The 17,356-nt window shown below is 41.3% G+C and overlaps 1 protein-coding gene across 1 annotated transcript in view; it reads right to left on the reverse strand.

The window, feature by feature from the left end:
* The window catches only part of mtnr1bb (melatonin receptor 1Bb), a 30,263-nt gene extending 17,851 nt beyond the window's left edge, over window positions 1-12,412 (reverse strand). The window contains exon 1 of the mRNA XM_027273274.1: window positions 11,643-12,412. Within this exon, the coding sequence (XP_027129075.1) occupies window positions 11,643-11,850 (208 nt within the window). The 5' untranslated portion in view covers window positions 11,851-12,412. The remainder of the gene's footprint in view (window positions 1-11,642) is intronic.
* Between the last annotated feature and the right edge of the window lie 4,944 nt (window positions 12,413-17,356).

A 17,356-nucleotide genomic window follows, 5' to 3' on the forward strand; every position in this document is an offset into this window, starting at 1 on the left:
GTCCACAATTATATTCTTGCTTCTTCAAGCAAATACATTTTGTTCAGTTTGCTTCTTTAATGGAAGCCGCATTAGTGATGCCTCTCTGGCACTAGTTTCATTCATCACCTGATCTCAGGTCTGTCGATAAGTTCCCGTGCCAGACGTCTTGTTTTTGTTGATTTGTTTTTTTGAGCAGGTGTGATTACACTTCCTGTCCTCTCATCATGCACAGGTGCCGTATATAGAACACATGTGCCCTGCAGCACATGCCTTCTCATTGTCACCATTAAAGTGTGTTATTAAAGTGACGTGTTGCGTGAATGGAGTGGTAGGAGGTGAATGTATGTTGGAAAAGTCGCCACACTTTCTCAGCCGAGGAAGGAGGAGTGAAATGCTCGACAGCAAGTGCTTTAGTGTACAAATAATTACATTTTAAATGGGCCGACATGTACTTTCCTTTGCACTGATGAGAGAAGTTAGTACAAACACTGGCAAACAGATTTTAATGGTGTTTGTATGCTTGTACAGAAAGAGAGAGAAAGACTTTGACTGTAAAATCTTTTATTTGGACTCCAAGTGTTCTCATCAACAAGGCGATTAACTGGGTGTATAAGGGGTTTTTATGTAGTCATAGTGATCTCCTTTCTTGCAGCATAACTTCATAAACAGGCCTTGTGGGCAGAGCTGTTTGAAAGCATGTTTAATATGGGAAAGTAATGTTGACATTATTTTAGAGATAATAAAATGATCCTCTAGTGAGCATTATGAGAATATCGTGAGGCTACTCTTATTTATTCACAGACGTGTGACTGGAGGGAGTTTAAGTTAGCCGGCTCTTGAGAATTGTGCAGGACTAGAAAGCTCCTGTCTGTTTGTTCATTCAGTGAAGTTATTGGTCAGATTTCCAGAGGCTACAAAGGAAATAGATATTGCAGCCAACTGCAATTATGTCATGCACGGTTGTTAATCTAGTTGTTAAAACAGATCAAATCTTACTGAATATCTTTTGAATAACATACAAGAAACTGTTTGCCACAAACGATGCGTGCATTCGATGAACTTGCTTTTGTTTTAGAGTAGAGAGATGAACTGGGGTCAGGACAATTCACATTCAAAATGCACTTGCCTCAGGCAAGCCAAGCCAACTCTTCCACGTTCACCACCCCAACCCTCCACACATTTTGGATGCACGGCACCAGTGCTCGCCCGTTTCCCCTCTTTATTCTTTCGCATTAAAAATGCCGTTCTGCTCAGTCCCAGTCTACCGACACATGCTGCTGAGCCTACCAGGCTGTGAAATTTACCGGCAGATACACCTCGGAGTGTCTCAGAGGGTGTTTGCAATAGTTCAGCACCTAGTTAGGAAATCTAAGACAGAAGCTGATGCAAAGTACAAATTCTTGAAACTTGAGGCACTGTCATATATTACCTGTAATAGAAACTCTCAAACTTATGCTGCGGGAAAGAGTAACCTCTCTCACTATCTGGTTTATTTCCAAACAGCACAAATTATGTACAAAGCAGTAAACAAGTTTTTTTTTTTTACAGAGTTGGGGGTTATTATCTGTGGGGTGAGTTCAACTTAAAAAATCAGCGGGCAACATTAAAAAGTTTTTGTCTGTCAGTTTGTGGAGTGAGGCTGTGGAACAGACTGGGTGAGGGGCTCAAGCAATGTCCAAGCATGATCCAATTTAAAAAGCAGTACAAACACATGAAGTACAGGGAGGAAGAAGGGCTTTAACAATCGGGTGTTTTCATAAATGATAAATGATTTATGTATTGTTTATTTAATCTATTTATTTTCTATTTTTTAATGTAAATTATTAATTTAATTTTGACTATTGTAATTGGATTTGTTCATTTTTCAGTTTACTTTGTTCTGTTACTTGCACATGTTCGAAATAACCTGAAACTAACTAACTAACTAACTATCTGTGACTGAGTACATGATGGATCCACATGATCCTGTGGTGCTGTGGCTTACTGGCTTTTCTACTGAGTACAGCAGGCAGACATTAAGTCTTGTTAGTCCTGGGAGATTGACCTTTGAAGTGCACACTGAACTGTAAAGCGAAGGAGATGATTGAATCAGAAAGCTGTCTAAGCTCATCATTATAACAGTGAACATCAGGTAAAAACTAGATTAAAGCTGCACTGCACAAAGGGAGAAATAACTATCGACATTATTGATTATGAAGAAAGACAAAAAAAAAACTGCCTTTCAGGCAGAATCTCTTTCATTATGTAAAATGTTTGTCTTTTCATGGAATAACTCGCAGTGTTCCATCCAGCTGACTGACTGCAGCCTTTGAAGGGCATTCTGTGTTTGATCAGGAAACCTGGCATTTTGAGTACACAGCGTTTGAGTACGCAAACTGTCCGTCCACCGCCAAACGCAAACATGCTTAGATCAGGAGTTGTGAAACAGATGAGCACAAAACCAAAGAACGTGTAGCCCCCCAGGAGAGAAAAGTGACTTTGATTGACTGTTTTTTTGCATGTGTGGACTCGCAAATACCTCCTCATTGTTTTTTCACTTCTGAACCCATTCTCCTGCAAAAATATCATCCATCCATTATCTGTAACCGATGGGGCTGGAGCCTATCCCAGCTGACTAAGGGTGAGAGGCGGGGTACACCGTGGACACCCAGTCGAAGTTTAAACCTTGTCGCTGTGAGGGGACAGTGCTAACCACTGCTCCACCGCGCCACTCTGCGAAAAACATCAGTTTAACGAAAAAGTTTAAAAATAGCTGAAAGAGGAATACTTACTACTTTTGATTACAAAAAATGGTCATTTCCATTTCGACTCTGCAGCCTTGAGCATCTTTAACGAAAAAGACTCAACTATGCATGAATCAAAATCAGTGAGATTTGATTAAGCATTCATTTCAGATTCATTTCAAATCAATCAGAGACAGATGTTCCCTTTACACAGATCTCTTTAAACTGATGCCGTCTCTTTGGAGACGGATTATATACCCATCTCTGATGAGATGTATCTAAAGTGCTGTATTGTATTTAACACGACTTTAGGGTTTACCAAATAGAAAAGTAGTTGAATAAAAAAAAAAACAACTCTTTTCATCTTTTAATTTTCTTTGAAGCAAAGCGCTCACTGTCACAAATACCACGACACAACACAACATTTGAATGATTTAGGCGGCACCAGAGTGTAACACATCAAAGTGTAGCTCTCAGTTTTGTGCTGACATAGTTGGCTGGAAAGTAAAAATAAAGTTTGTTCTGATGTCTTTGGCTTTATGATTTCGATATCAGTGTCGCGTGGGCTTTCAGTTAAAACATCAAAACGACAGACGAAACCCATCGCAATTAAACAGCCAAGTATAAAATAACTTCCCAGATGTACGTTAAATCAATATAATGCACATTTGGCCTCTAAGCCTTTCTGTACATTTACAGTCTTCATTTACGTACATCTCAGGAGAGGCATTCATACCGCTTCACAGTCTCACACTCTCTGCGTGTGCCTGAAACAAACATTCTGTTTATCCGTCTTGTTTATCCTATTCTGATTCTCCCATGCCAGATTGCCTTTAATTTCTCACATCTCTCCGTGTCACCTCCTTCCATTTCTTCTCTCTCTCTTGCAGAAAATCCCTTTATTCTTCCACCTCTGCACCCACGGCTGCCTGGGGGATTTTGAGGAGCTGTTACGTAATGCACTTCAAATTATCACAATGCATGTATTATGGATATGGGGAGACACAGCAGGCATTACGGGATTCGATAAGGAAGAGAGGAAATTACTGATCACTCGCGCTGCAGATTAAATGGGTCAATCTATCATGTTCATGGTTATTGAGATTAAAGAAGACTGTTCTGTCAGTTCCTGTGTGTGTGTGTGTGTGTGTGTGTGTGTGTGCGTGCGTGCGTGCGTGCGTGTGCAAACTTGTGCTATTGAGTCATCCCCCATCTCAGCACTAAAGTACTGATAACAACTGGGTGATTGTGATGACACATGACAGTGGTTCTTACATTGTCTTGGCTGTGCCTCTCCCCTTTGGAAAACAGCATCACTCTCTTACTGTTCACAGTGATGGATTCAGTCCGTTTCCCTCTCTTATCTAAATGTTGAGCTGTCATCCTTTATTTTATAGCCTGTGTCCTTGTCATTTCTGAGCAGCATCCAAACTGTAGCCTTGCTCCTGTCTTCCGCCTGGCTGGTCTTACTGTAGCACCTCCTGTTTCCTTTATCCAGCTGTCTGTGTTCAAGGGAATTACAGAAGTCATGCTGCACCCAAAAGACACAGGACAGTGTTTGGGCACAGCTCAAGCAGAAGTAGACTCCCAGAGCACTTAAAACTGCTGAAAACATCCCCAGCAGTCATGTCCAACCTTCACCCCTGCCTAAATACTCACTGACTTAGACAAAAAAAAACAGTAAAACCAGATGATGAAAGAATTATATGGCCAAGCCTCAACACATACAGAAAATCCCCCAGAGCCTCTCAGACACTCCCCTCCCATACATTATGAATCAGTGGCAACTCAGCTCTTCTATGGATTCTACATGAGTTTGAGGAAACTAGACTGGGTGGCTTATATTTGTCACAATGCCATGTATAATGGGATACATAATGGGATGCCTCCTTTTCTCCATCTCCCCTGTTAGGCACATAAAAAAATCCCAATAGGGTCGTTGGGCGACGTTTAAAGTCTGATTTGGAGAACATTTTTTTTCATCAGAAAGCTAGAAAAGCTCCTCAGGATGAAAGAAAATCTGATCAATCTGACAACCTGTTCAGCTGGCTGATCTCCTGTTTTGATTGTAATGAATTTAAATCAAATATCCAAGTGCCCACACTGTAAAAGAAAAAAAAAAATCTTGGTTGAGAGCATAAATTATAGTAGAAAACCAGAAAGAGCCGAATCTAAGGATACCTACCAGGTCATAATGAAGGACAAAACTGTTAAAGAAGTGATGGGGAGAATATTAAAATCTGTTCTGAACCTGAGAGATGTGGAGAGGTGCTAGATCGGGGTTAGAGGATCTTTACCTTGATAAAATCTGAAGTCTAGGCGAGCATGCTTGAGATATAAGTGATGTGGGAAGTGTTACATACTGGGGCGAACAAGTGAGTAAATCAGCACCCTTTCAAACACTGAAACACTGCTGCGTCACATCAAAAACTCTACTGTACACTGAGTCTCACCTTGTTCTAGCCGTGGTGATTTTTTCCGACAGCGTATTTTCTGTGATTTTTTAACGGCTTCTTTTATCATCCATGTACGTAGCATTCCAAGACAACGTGAAGCTGGTCTCGCAAACAGCACATGAATTATTTCTGGGAGGAGGATGAAAGCAAGAACAACAAGCTCGAGGAGAAATCACTTTTATCAATGGCATTACCCGCTGTAGAAAACTTATGATTCTCAATTCTGCATTGTCAGCTCATCAAGTTGTTTCTCAATTTATTTTGGAGGAATAAATGTCAACAGGATGCAGTTGAAAATTCAGTGAAAATGTGTGTGAATATGTCTGTTCCGTGATTTGTTATTTCTGCACCATTAACCAAATCAAGATGAAACAATTACCACAGGACTGTAATTTATGTTGCATGTCAGATTAATTGGAACACAGATCTTCGGTAAATCTTTTTTAAGTACAACATTTCCTGATATATTGGGTTACGAGAGCTTGATTTACCTGAGCCAGGCTCAGTTCACGCTGATATTTAACAAGCAAATCGTTTGTGAATGTAAAACAAAAATCCTTCTTCTCTCCTTGTGCACAGAGGAGCGCTGTCTGTCTTCATTCTGTTAAAATCACTGGATGTCATGGCCGTTGAAAGCCCATTGCTTAAATCTGCAGTTAATGTACATCTCCTAACAATTGTTGTCAGTACAGACAGGGCAGCGGGATGGTGTTAGTGGAGAGTAGAGAGTTTTCACTGCCAACAGCAGTCTATCCTGTCAAAATGTCCCAGAGCAAGATACAGAAATCCTCTGTACTTATTTAATGTGAGACACTCTGGATTAATGTGTCACCGGAATGCTTCAAATGTAAAGATGTGAAATATAGACTTGGTAACTGTCCAATTAACTAAAAAGCTGAAGTTAACTGTGGGTAACTCAAATGGATCTCTCTGTGTCTCACTTCTCTAACATTTGCAAACTTTTGAGGATGATTTATCCACTGGGGGCGAACACTTAACACAACCGCTACACACACCTCCAGTTAACTTATACCCATTTATAACCAAGTCCCTAATCTTGACAAAGAAATATCTGTCTTTTCAGCTGTCAGGACCAGCTCTCACAAACCAATTAGGAATGCATGGGCTTAGAAGCGTTGCCCCCCACAAGTATAATTACACAACATAGTAGACAGAGATGTATAGTAACGAAGTGGAACTACTTAAGTACTGTACTTAAGTACTAAAATGCAGTATCTGTACTTCTACTTTTACTGCACTACATATTTTTGATGAATTTAATACTTTTACTCCGATACATTTTTCATGTGCTGAATCGTTACTCGTTACTACTGTAGCGTCCAGCCGGACACGTGATGAATGACAAGGCGATATTGAACAAACCTGCATTTATTGCTAAATGGTTTGGTGACAGGACTCAGTGACTGTCGGCCGTAACCACGCCAAAAAACCAACACAACAGTCCCGGTCTCACACATCAAACTCGCTCGTGCGCCGTACGTCATACACCTGACGCACCCAGGCGCGCCCTCTCACCTGCTCCCCCGCCCCCTCGCTCTCGCAGTCATTCAGACGCATTCACAGACCATGGGAAATCAGAGAACTCTACCATGAACATTGTAACACTGTAACATTAGAAGTTGTGCCTTAATAAATATTTGAAATAATATAAACAACAGTACTTGTACTTGTACTTTTACTTGTACTTTTACTTTCAGTACTTGAGTAGCAATTTTTTACATACTTCTACTTGCAATACTTAAGTACAAAACATTTTGAATACTTTAGTACTTTTACTTAAGTATGGTGTTTAAAGAACACTTCAACTTCTACTCAAGTCAGTTTTTTGATATAGCACTTCTACTCCACTCCTTTACCCCAGTACTTTATACATCTCTGATAGTAGAACAGACATGCACATGTGCATGCTCGCTCTCGCCTTGCTGTATGAATATTTAAATCACTTTTTCATTTATTATCAATGTGGAAACAGTTAATTAAACTGCATCTGGGACAGAGCGGTGGTAATATTAGTAGTAGCAGTGGATGTCACAGAGGAGCACTGGGAAAAACAAATGGTCCGGTGAGAGACCGGATTAGAATGTTTCAGCAGGATGGAGAGAGCCACACAGAGAGTCCTACAGCAGGTTCAGATGCACATCCTGATGTTTAGCTCCAACAATTATATTGATTCTAATGCATATCTATTTATTTGTATTCATTTACAGTGAATTGTGGTGATATTTCTACATGTAAAGACCCCTAAGTAAACTCTTGTACTACATTACTGCACCACAAACTAATTTAGAATCAACAATGTTTATCCTCTAAAAGGAAAATCAGAGGAATTACAGAAGTCATATGAAAAATCATATGTTCCAAACACTACAGAAAAATCAATCTGTACATTACCAAGCTCAAAATAACACTGCCCTCACCTCAGATGACGGCTGCGGATCATTATGACTGTAGAAAAAATGAACAGCATATGCGTGACATCACCCACTGGTTTCTGAAGCACAATTCTGAAGCTCAAACTATGCAACGCTGACCGCTGTCATGTTGGATGTTCTGCCTCTGATCTAAATATTGGCAAAGACATGGATCATCGGCAGACCTAAGGTGGGCGGAATGATGCCTGGGAGCTCAAATAAGCCATCTGTGACAGCACATACCTGTCAATCAAAGTTATGCTGTTGATTATGCATAAGTTTAAGCCTTAATATAATCTGAACAGGTGAGTTCCATAAAAATTCACCCTCAGTACAGTTGCCATGAACAGGGAAATTAGCTATAGAGACCAAAACTGTTTTTTGTACCAGGCTGTAAACATGTTTATTTCTGCTGTGAAGTTGGACATTTGAACATGGGGACTTGGAGGTTGAAATGTTCTGCAGCCAGCCTCATGTGGACGCTCGAGGAATTACAGTTTTTGGCACTTCTACAATGGCTTAATTTCCCAGACACGGAGGTTGGCACTTGGTTGTGACTAACGGCATCACATGTCCAGAGAAAATTGAAAGAGGCTTTTGGTTGGAGTGTTTCAGCACCATGGACAGAGGCCGTCTGAGCTCACTGGTTTTTTTGTGTGTTTTTTTTCAAGCTTCGGTCTTAACTAGGGAATATTTTGAGCTTTATTTTTATAGAGGCAGAGAGCTGGAGAGAGGAAAGTAGCTGGAGAGGGAATGAGAGGGAGGGGAAGAGATATGATGTAAATAAAGTCTGTGAAGAGACTCTCTGTAATGTGCGATCCTGTATAACTCTCTTTGAAGGTTTGCACCACCTAAGCTCCTTCAAAGACAAATCTCAGGGGGGACAAAAACCTCTGCCCCTCACAAGTGTATAAAGCATTTTTCACACATTCACTATCTCGCACATATTCATACAGGACTATAACAATACAATGCATAGACCTACTGTACTGCATTCTCTTGAAAGATTGCTCCATGTGTGTTTTTCATGCTGGCACACATCTGTTTTTACTTACATGAGCCAAGGGACAGGGGACAAGTGGCTTGAATGGCTCATGAATGCATGCATATGTGTGATTGTGTGTCTGTGGCACAAACTGGCCAGTGTACAATAGCACATGATGAAAGAGAAAGCACTTTCAGTGACACACAAGACAAAACATTCAAACAATCTGCAATCCTAACGCAGCTTGGCATGACATGATCGACTTGCATCAGATATTTGATTAGTGTGATTCACAGATAGCTCCATGCCAGTTCAGTGTCAAAATAATAATAAGCCCGTACTATAATATTTACCACACTATGAGTGTGCATATGCAGTTAGTCATCACTCACCAGATATCCAAAGATGCTCAGCAGCCTGTTTATATTGCACAGCACATCACAGCAGGAGCTTATACATAGCTACGATGACTGTAGTGGCTATGCTCAGCCTCAGCTCCTGCTGTGACTGTATAAAAATCTAAACTAAAGCGCGAGTTGTTTCTGTCTACACTAGTCAATTCATTCCGCAGGGTTCGGTGTAGATTCTGCTGAGTGGGCTGTTTGAGTTGAAAGAGATCAGCTTTAATGCATCATGTGAGTGGCAACCCAAGGTAGGCTATAGGAAACAATTTAAATAGATAAATAAAGGATTATCCATCAACATCTAACAATACCTTGAATAGAAGGCAAGCAGGCAATGTTTAATTAAGCTGTGAAATGAAATGTTTCATTATATCTGGGTTATTAGTTGGTCTAGACAGATGATTAAACCCAAGATCTGTTGGATGTCCCCGTGCAGGCAATTATTCTTCAGATGGTGGATAAGACTGACAGGTGAACTGTGTGGCCTGAAATTCAAAATGTAGTGCTCAGAGCATTGGTGGTGTTGTGGTCCCAATTCAGCAAATGATCAACGTGATCACCCTTTCCTCTGGCATCCAATGCACGAGCGCTTGAAGGGATACTTGAGTCAGTCTCTGCGGACAGATAAGTGTGCGCTGTTAAATGGTAAATGTGATCTTATCTATCTATTATGTAAATTTTTATATAATAGCAGCGTGTCACTCTGGTTACAAATAGCTATATACACTCACTACATCATGTTTTTAACTCTTATATTTAATGCAGGCATCAAAATTAAAAGCTGCAGAGATCAATGTGTTTACAACAACTAACTCTCTCACTGTAATAAGACATAATCTCTGTCTTATTCACTCAACTACTGAAAGGACTTCTGTTTGATTACATTAAATCCTCTTTATGCATGGTGTGCCACCGTGCATAAAGTCTAATAAAACAATCAGTACAAGGATTCTTGTGGGTTACACACAGAATGAAATCACTCTTGACATATTGCTCCTGATTTACAAATGTGACTTATTCCTAATGGCTTCAATAAATACATAACCTTCAAGACTAGAAGGCTTTGAATAAGCTCAACCTTACCGAAACCTTAGCTGCTGTTTTTTTTGTTTTTTTTTTAAGTCATGCTAGAGTGCACAATGTGGGAGTCTTTCCGTGAAGACGGGCTTACATTCAAACGTTCCAGTAGTGATTGTGTCCATCTAACTGAAAAAGAAAAGCTCAAACAAAAGAAAATAAATATTTTCCACGGTGAACAAATACAAGGAGGGGTTCATAATGGCTTTAAATGTAAGGAAAGTAGTGGTTTTGGTTAATCTTGGGGGTATTTTGCTCATCGGCTAATGAGGACGAAATGGTTGCATCCTACTGGCTGCTGAATATGCAAATAAATGCATGTTTCCTGCCCTAATTGTTGCACGATAAAGCACAAACTAGCCGGTCAGCACAGTGTGGCAGACTTCCCTGCATAAGATATCAATTTGGATATCAAGTAGTGTCAGTAGAAGAGGGGTGAGTCAAGCGGTAAACTAATAGCCGGGTATGATTCAGGTAGGTTCCTGAAAAAGGTTGATTTTCATCAGAGAACAGTTACAACCCTCTGCAGAGAACATTTTTTACTTCCATGCTTTATGATTTGTCATTATGCTTCGCTGTAGCTGCGTGAGGCCTGCTGGGTAATTTAGACATTCGCTTCAGAATAGGTTCATCAACATCAGCACAGTCAGTTTTTCAGAAGGATTCACCTGTGCTTGTTAACCAGCTCTCACATGGCAGGTGAGTCAGACTACCTTCGAACTTCACGGCTAAAGAGCCCAAGAGACAAGCACCAAACTGCACCAAGTAGCTCCAATAATGCAAGGTATCAGTCAAGCCAGAGTCATAATTGGCCAGCTGAGTTTTCAACTAGGAAATGTTAAATCAGTGAAGCACCCATCTCTCTGTCCACCAGCAGCTATCCATCCTGTGCACATCAGCCAGATGTTGTCACCTAGAAACCACAGAGCCTTTTAGGTTTACAGAAAAAGATTGGCGTCTTAATGTGAAAGGAGGTTTGGTTGAAAGTACAGCTGTGGTGTGAGTTTAGTTAAATGTGATTTTTATGTTAAAGTGATATGAAATGCATTAAATAGTTCAGATTCAGGTTTGTTGCCAAGAAGGCTTTCACACAGGAAACTTCCTTTGGTGTTCTGGTGCTTAACAAACACAGCAAGTAAAAAAAGATTTTAAAAAAAAGTACTAACAATTCAAGAAGCATGAATAGAAAATGTAGGATATGATATAAAATAAAAGTATAAAATATGTACAATGTGTGAAAAGAGTAGGAGCTGTACAGTTTTGTGAATGGGTGTGGAGAGCATTGCTGTGCAGCATGTGCTGCATTCAATTATTCGGGTTCAGTGGTGGGATTTGGGGGCAAAGTGCGCTCAGAGGTCTATGGGTCAAAACATGTAATGTGCACAAGCAGCTGAGAGAAAGAAGTGTCAAAGAAAACAAAGTCGATTTACACAGAATCTGTTTCACACACAGCCCACATCCACACTGCCATCATTAAAGTTGTAAGTACACAGCAGGAGTGAGTGCGTAACGACCTTTCCCTCAAAATATGAGTTATGATCAACGCTGGTTGTTCTCACTCTCGTTGCAACTAAAGATCTTACCCGAGTTCCTCAGCTTACGGTTCCGGAACACCGAGATGATGACCAGCAGATTCCCCAACACGTCCACCACCGTGGTGAAGATCAACACGCTGGCCAGGATTCCTATGACCCAGGCGGGGCGGGCGCTTCCCTCTGTGTCCAGTGTGCGCTCTAGCTGCCCCAGCCGTGGCTCTGTCCGGTTCTTTATGAGTGTGAATGTGTCCGGCATCACTGGCCCACAGCCCAACGCTGCTCTCGCGTTCCAACTGTGCGTTTATGTCCCGCAGGTACCGCCGGTACCGGTGCGTCCTGAATGAAACATGGAGCGCACCTGGGTGCCTCCCCGAGTTCTACTTAAAGACGATATGAGTTAGGTGATATTATGTGGCGTGGGTGTGACCTATATAAAGTTACGTAGACTCTTCTTGTCTTTTCTTTGTCTTCGCACAAAAGTCATAAATCCATGCGCCACTGGAAGCTGGTCGGACACGCTGTGGTGCCACACCTCCTCCCTGAAAAAGAAAATGTAATTTAATAGTCCTTTAGAAATTATGTCATTAAAAAATCCCCAGAGCACTCAGATTTCACGTCTCCATCCTCGTCAGGTGTCTCTGGCTTGCTGGTTGGCATCTCGAACTCCCAGTCGTCTGCATGCGCCCACATTGAGGGAAAAAAACATTCCTCTCTAAAATATCAAACCACTGAACCGCCCGGAGTCCTTCCGATGTAATTTGCTATTCTCTGTGCAAACGGGGGAACAAATCGTCTTCCCTAACCATCTGTGATGCCCTTGCCATGCGCTGAACTACGACGCAACCGGCGCTGCGCATTGAGAGACGGCACTGTGTTAAATATCTCCGAGAAGCCATCAGTCAGGCGCACAGCAGGATGTGGAGAAATCCACAGAGTGTGGACGAAGACACCACGCTTTTACCTCTCACTTGTTTTTTACGAGTCTCTCCCTGTCTTTCTCCTCTGATTGTCTTTTGAGTTTCACGCACCATCTCCTGCTACCATGCCGAGGTCTGCGTGCAAACAAAGATTTCCCTCATTTTCCCCTGGACATTCCCAGCGTGACTTCCCAGAATCTGTCTTTGATCTGAGCACAATGCTCAGAGTTGCTGTAAGTGTACACACACACAGCGGTGGGTCGGCAGGGGAAGTCCAATCAGCAGCCAGTGTTATGTGGAGCATTTGTCACAGATAAGCCAGAGAACATTTTGTCTGAAATTATAAATGTATAAATTCATTTTCTGATTTATTAAATTCGTAAAAAAAAGTTTAAAATAATCATAAAAGCAGCTGGAGTTGTGTCATAGGAGTCTTTCAATTACAAACACAATCCACTGCTGATTGAACCAATATCCTTTAGCAGTGTGTGCATTCCTCCATCAGGGGTTTTTTGGAATGCTTGACAATGATTCACTTTATTGCACAGAGCAGCAAGTGGAGGTGGCAGTCTAATCCCATTCATCCCTTAACGTTAGTAACTGCTGGCAACAATGCAGTCGGACTCTCCCATCAGATCCAGTGGATTTATATGTCATCGATATTAACGGCGCCAGTGGTGACACATTGAGGCCAGCACCATTCACTTGTTTAACACTTCTCTGCTGGGCGTATGGCTGCAGCGGATGCCCTCGAGCACAAAGCAGCAGGAACAGATTAGAGCAGCAGTGTCAGCCTCAAAGCAGGGTGATGTGTACCACGGGCATGATGTGATGACCAGGAGACAGACAGCTCTGGCTTTGAGGTCAGCCAGATTGACACACAAACTTTGAATATGGGAACATGAGCAGGGTTAGGCACAATATCACACATTTAGAAAACCAATGGCATTGGCAGTTCAACTACTTGAAAACTGTGAAGCTTTATCAGGGAAAGCTGGGCTGACTATGTTGGATGTGCTTTATGATTACTGTTTGCCCGTAAGAACCTTCAGTAATAATTTTAAGCACTGCCGTGTGGCAGTGAAGCATGTTGTTTTGTGGGAGGAAGAGCAGGAATGGGGAATTGGTTGGATGGTGCACTGAGAAACTGGCTACAACAACTGAGTATCAACACCGTCCTCTACAAATCCAATATAGTATAGCCGCTCCATATGGCCGTGTTGTGCCTGCTGTGCTCTATATGACAACAAGTTTTTATTAATATTGATGAATCTTTGTTGGCTCCCTCGGAGTCATTGTTCCGCAGGAGAGTTTTGTGGAAATCACCAGATGGTGCCACCAAAACAAATATCTGGAAGTAGCATGTAAACAAGGGAAATCAAGCCTGGCAATATTATACTAATGTTTTAGGTATATATTTCCCTGTTGTGTGTGTCTTTAATAATGTAACAAGTGTATCCATATTTATATTGCAGTCATGGATGCAAACAAAGGCATGTAATCTTTTTGCAACAGCATTTACCCAGAAGACAAACAGGTTTGGAGAGAAGAATGCTGCAGTGTTGAGTGGAATTTAGTGCAGATGCAGCACATAGTAATACTTCATTCATTCATTCATTCTAATAAAAAACATTATTTAAATACATTTATTAAAGCGATGTGGGTGTGTGAGGAAAGTCTGATTACCACTGTGGGTGAGTCTTTGTTCTGAATAATTGATTGCATGTTATGAGATGAAAAGCAGAATATTGTGCTATTGTACTCATGCTGTACAGGCTGCTAATGACATGACTGTACGGGTTGCAGTGTCAGTTCATCTGACTCTTTGGTCAGACTAAAATATCTCAAAAACTGAATTGAATTTAACAATGCGGAAAAATGAATGTTAGTGCCACCTTCTGATTATCTTTATAAACATTTATCACCTGTAAATAACACTTTAAATTTATTTTTAATAAAACACTTAGTTATAGGCCACTAATAGGAACAACTTTCAGGTTGGCCTGTGTTTCTCTTCCTTCATTGTGGCACTTGCTTCATAATTTTAGTCCTTTACACCAAGGCTAATGGATCGCTTTAAAAAAACCCAAAAAAACACTGCAAATATGAAAACCACAATTGGTTTATGAGAACCTGTTAATATTTCTAACTGCAGATGGATTGTTGTAATCTTCCTATTTGGTAACATTTATAGTTGCAGATGATTGAGCCTATTTGTCAAAATGTGTGTCTGTCGGAATGTTAGAAGTGTATAAAACCTTGTGTAAGAGCATGTGTAAGAAAGTGCTATCATAATACGGGACATAGTTAGTTTCACAACGCAGGTTTGATTCTTGGCTTCCCCCAAATCCAGTTGAAGTTGAAGCAAAATATTTAACCTCAAATTGCTCCTGATGATGGCCGTGTGTGAACATGTGTGTGTGGGTGAGGTTAGTATCACTGTGAGAGGTTTGGATAGGAAGCGCTGTACCACTCCAGTATCAACCTTGCATTGCAGCCTCTGCCACCAGTTTGCGAACGTGTGTGAACAGAGAAGTGTGGTAAAAGAGCTTCAAGCGGGCGGTAGATCAGAAAGATTCTATAAACACAAATCCAGATTTTGTAAAAAGCACAAAATATTACTGGCAATACAGTATTTGAAGATGTAAAAAAGACATTTTGTTGTGGTGAACGTTTGTGCTCTCCTGTTGGCTTTCAGGTGTTTTATGACTGCTCTTACATTCCACTTCTCAGATGGACTATAAAGGTTAGCACCACAGGCATTTCACACTTGCACAGTTCAACAAGGACCTTATAAAAAATCTTACAGTTGTAGCAGCTTCAGCAAATCTACAGGCTCATTCTGCTGGCGAGCATAACCCCCCCCCCCCTGATGATCAAAGCACAATATAGAGCAGACCTCCTTTTAACCAGAATCAGATCTCAGCAATCTCAAGGGTGACAGCGTACCATTTCCTCAGAGCTAAAGCAGATAACAAGCTGAGCTCCGAGGCCCATGATGCAGCCAAATTTCTTAACAGCATTTGGATCCATCATTCTGTCTCACCTTTGTTTAAGGCAGCATTTTTTTACAAGATCAGAACAAACAGGGGAGCATCGTAATAAAAACCCGGTAACACTGGAGCTCACTGTTAAATCAGCACATCCGAGCTCAAGCAGAGACTTAAGGAGGGGAAAATTAAACATATCCAGAATAATGGGATTCAGCTTTTTTCTGTGCTCTTTGTGTCGTTTGCACAAAGTGATCATTTTATATTTAAAAAAATGTCCCAAAGTTTGAGACGACTGCTTTTTAACGTCATGCGATAATGTAATACCAGTTGAGTTATGGCACAATCCAATGACATTTAGGCATGTTCATCACATAACACTATCCAATAAAGAACATTGAGTATGCAGCAGAGCAGTAAAACCTCCCTGTCAGGCACATAGCAGTTTTGCAGGCATATGCCAGAAGATTGCCATAGTAATAATCTATTGAAACGGGAGGGAGGGAGCTGATGGGACACAGCTTTTTTACTCAGTCACACACGGCTGAGGGCAGATTTCTGATGTGAATTCATAATGTCACACATGAATGTGACCCCTAACCATTGAGTGTTCCCATCCTCCCTGTTGTGTAGCAGTGCAGGCATGTTGTGTCTGATTGGACTTGTAAGATTAAAGCATTCGTGAATAATACATGCAATGAAATTGCTTGAGACACCGACTGCATTTGTAACCATTATGGCCGCGCGGAGCGTTGAACGTACACGTATGACCGCGTTTGCCTGCGCGTTTGTGTGCGTGCGTGTGTTTGTGTCATCAGAGGCAGATGTTAGGCACATAGATTAGGTCTGGCTGGGTGTGTAATCCTGGTGTTACTGAGAACAGTGTGGATTTATAATCACCCACACAGCTACCCCTCAATAAGCAGAAACTGGGGAATGGTAATCTCTCCGACTTTTCCCACTTCTCTACTCATCTCTCGCCTTCCTTACACGATCCGTCCTTCATTCCCCTCCTCGTTTATGTAACATCCTGTCATCCCTCTGTCCATCCTTCTCCTGCTCTGTCCAGCTCGATCTAGAGGAACGTCATTGTAAAAAAAAAAAAAAAACAGAGAAGGAGAAGGGGAGAAAAACTAAGGGGTTGTTGGGGTAGAAAGAGGTTTTAAGTGGCTTAGCTGACTCTGTGGTGTAAATGCCAGATGGTCCAATGAAAAGCCAGCACAGCTAAAGGGACTGGCAGGTCCTCATCGGTTTCCTCTGATGCATGATGAATAAACACAACTCTCACTTTGTTTATTGCTCTCCCTCTCTCACTCTCTCTCTCTCTCTCTCTCTGTATTCCCTCATGCCCTTGCATTTGCCTTTGCTTTGACCCTGTGCCTGTCAGTAGCCCTGCCAGCCATGTTACGAATACGTTAAACAAGCAGGACGGTCATCAAAAGAGTGTGCCAGAGGGAGTATGTAAGTTATTGGGACATATTGCATAATGCCTGTCAGAGTAATATAATAAACTGTGAATCTGGGCGAGTAAATCTGTCCTAGTCCCCACCCTTCCCTCTGAGCAGACAGCAGGACTATTACCTGTGGTGTTGTTTACGTTTTTGTTCGGGGTGTAACTCTTTTTTTTTTTCACCCTCTAAAGACCCAAAGTGAAGGCAGGATCACCAGAAAAAAAAAAAAAAACATTACTGCCTTTTAGAACCCTCTCGCTTCAGACATCTTTAGCATATTATGCTAATTGATGTAAATCTAATTTTCTGTGTTGTGACAGGCAGGGGTAATAGAGGAAACACAAATTCAGGTGTTGTGATCACACCGCAGAGCAAAACAAACTGATTACTTTTTTGGGCTGTAA

This window comes from Larimichthys crocea, chromosome XXII (assembly GCF_000972845.2).
Source record: "Larimichthys crocea isolate SSNF chromosome XXII, L_crocea_2.0, whole genome shotgun sequence".
Lineage (NCBI taxonomy): Eukaryota > Metazoa > Chordata > Actinopteri > Sciaenidae > Larimichthys > Larimichthys crocea.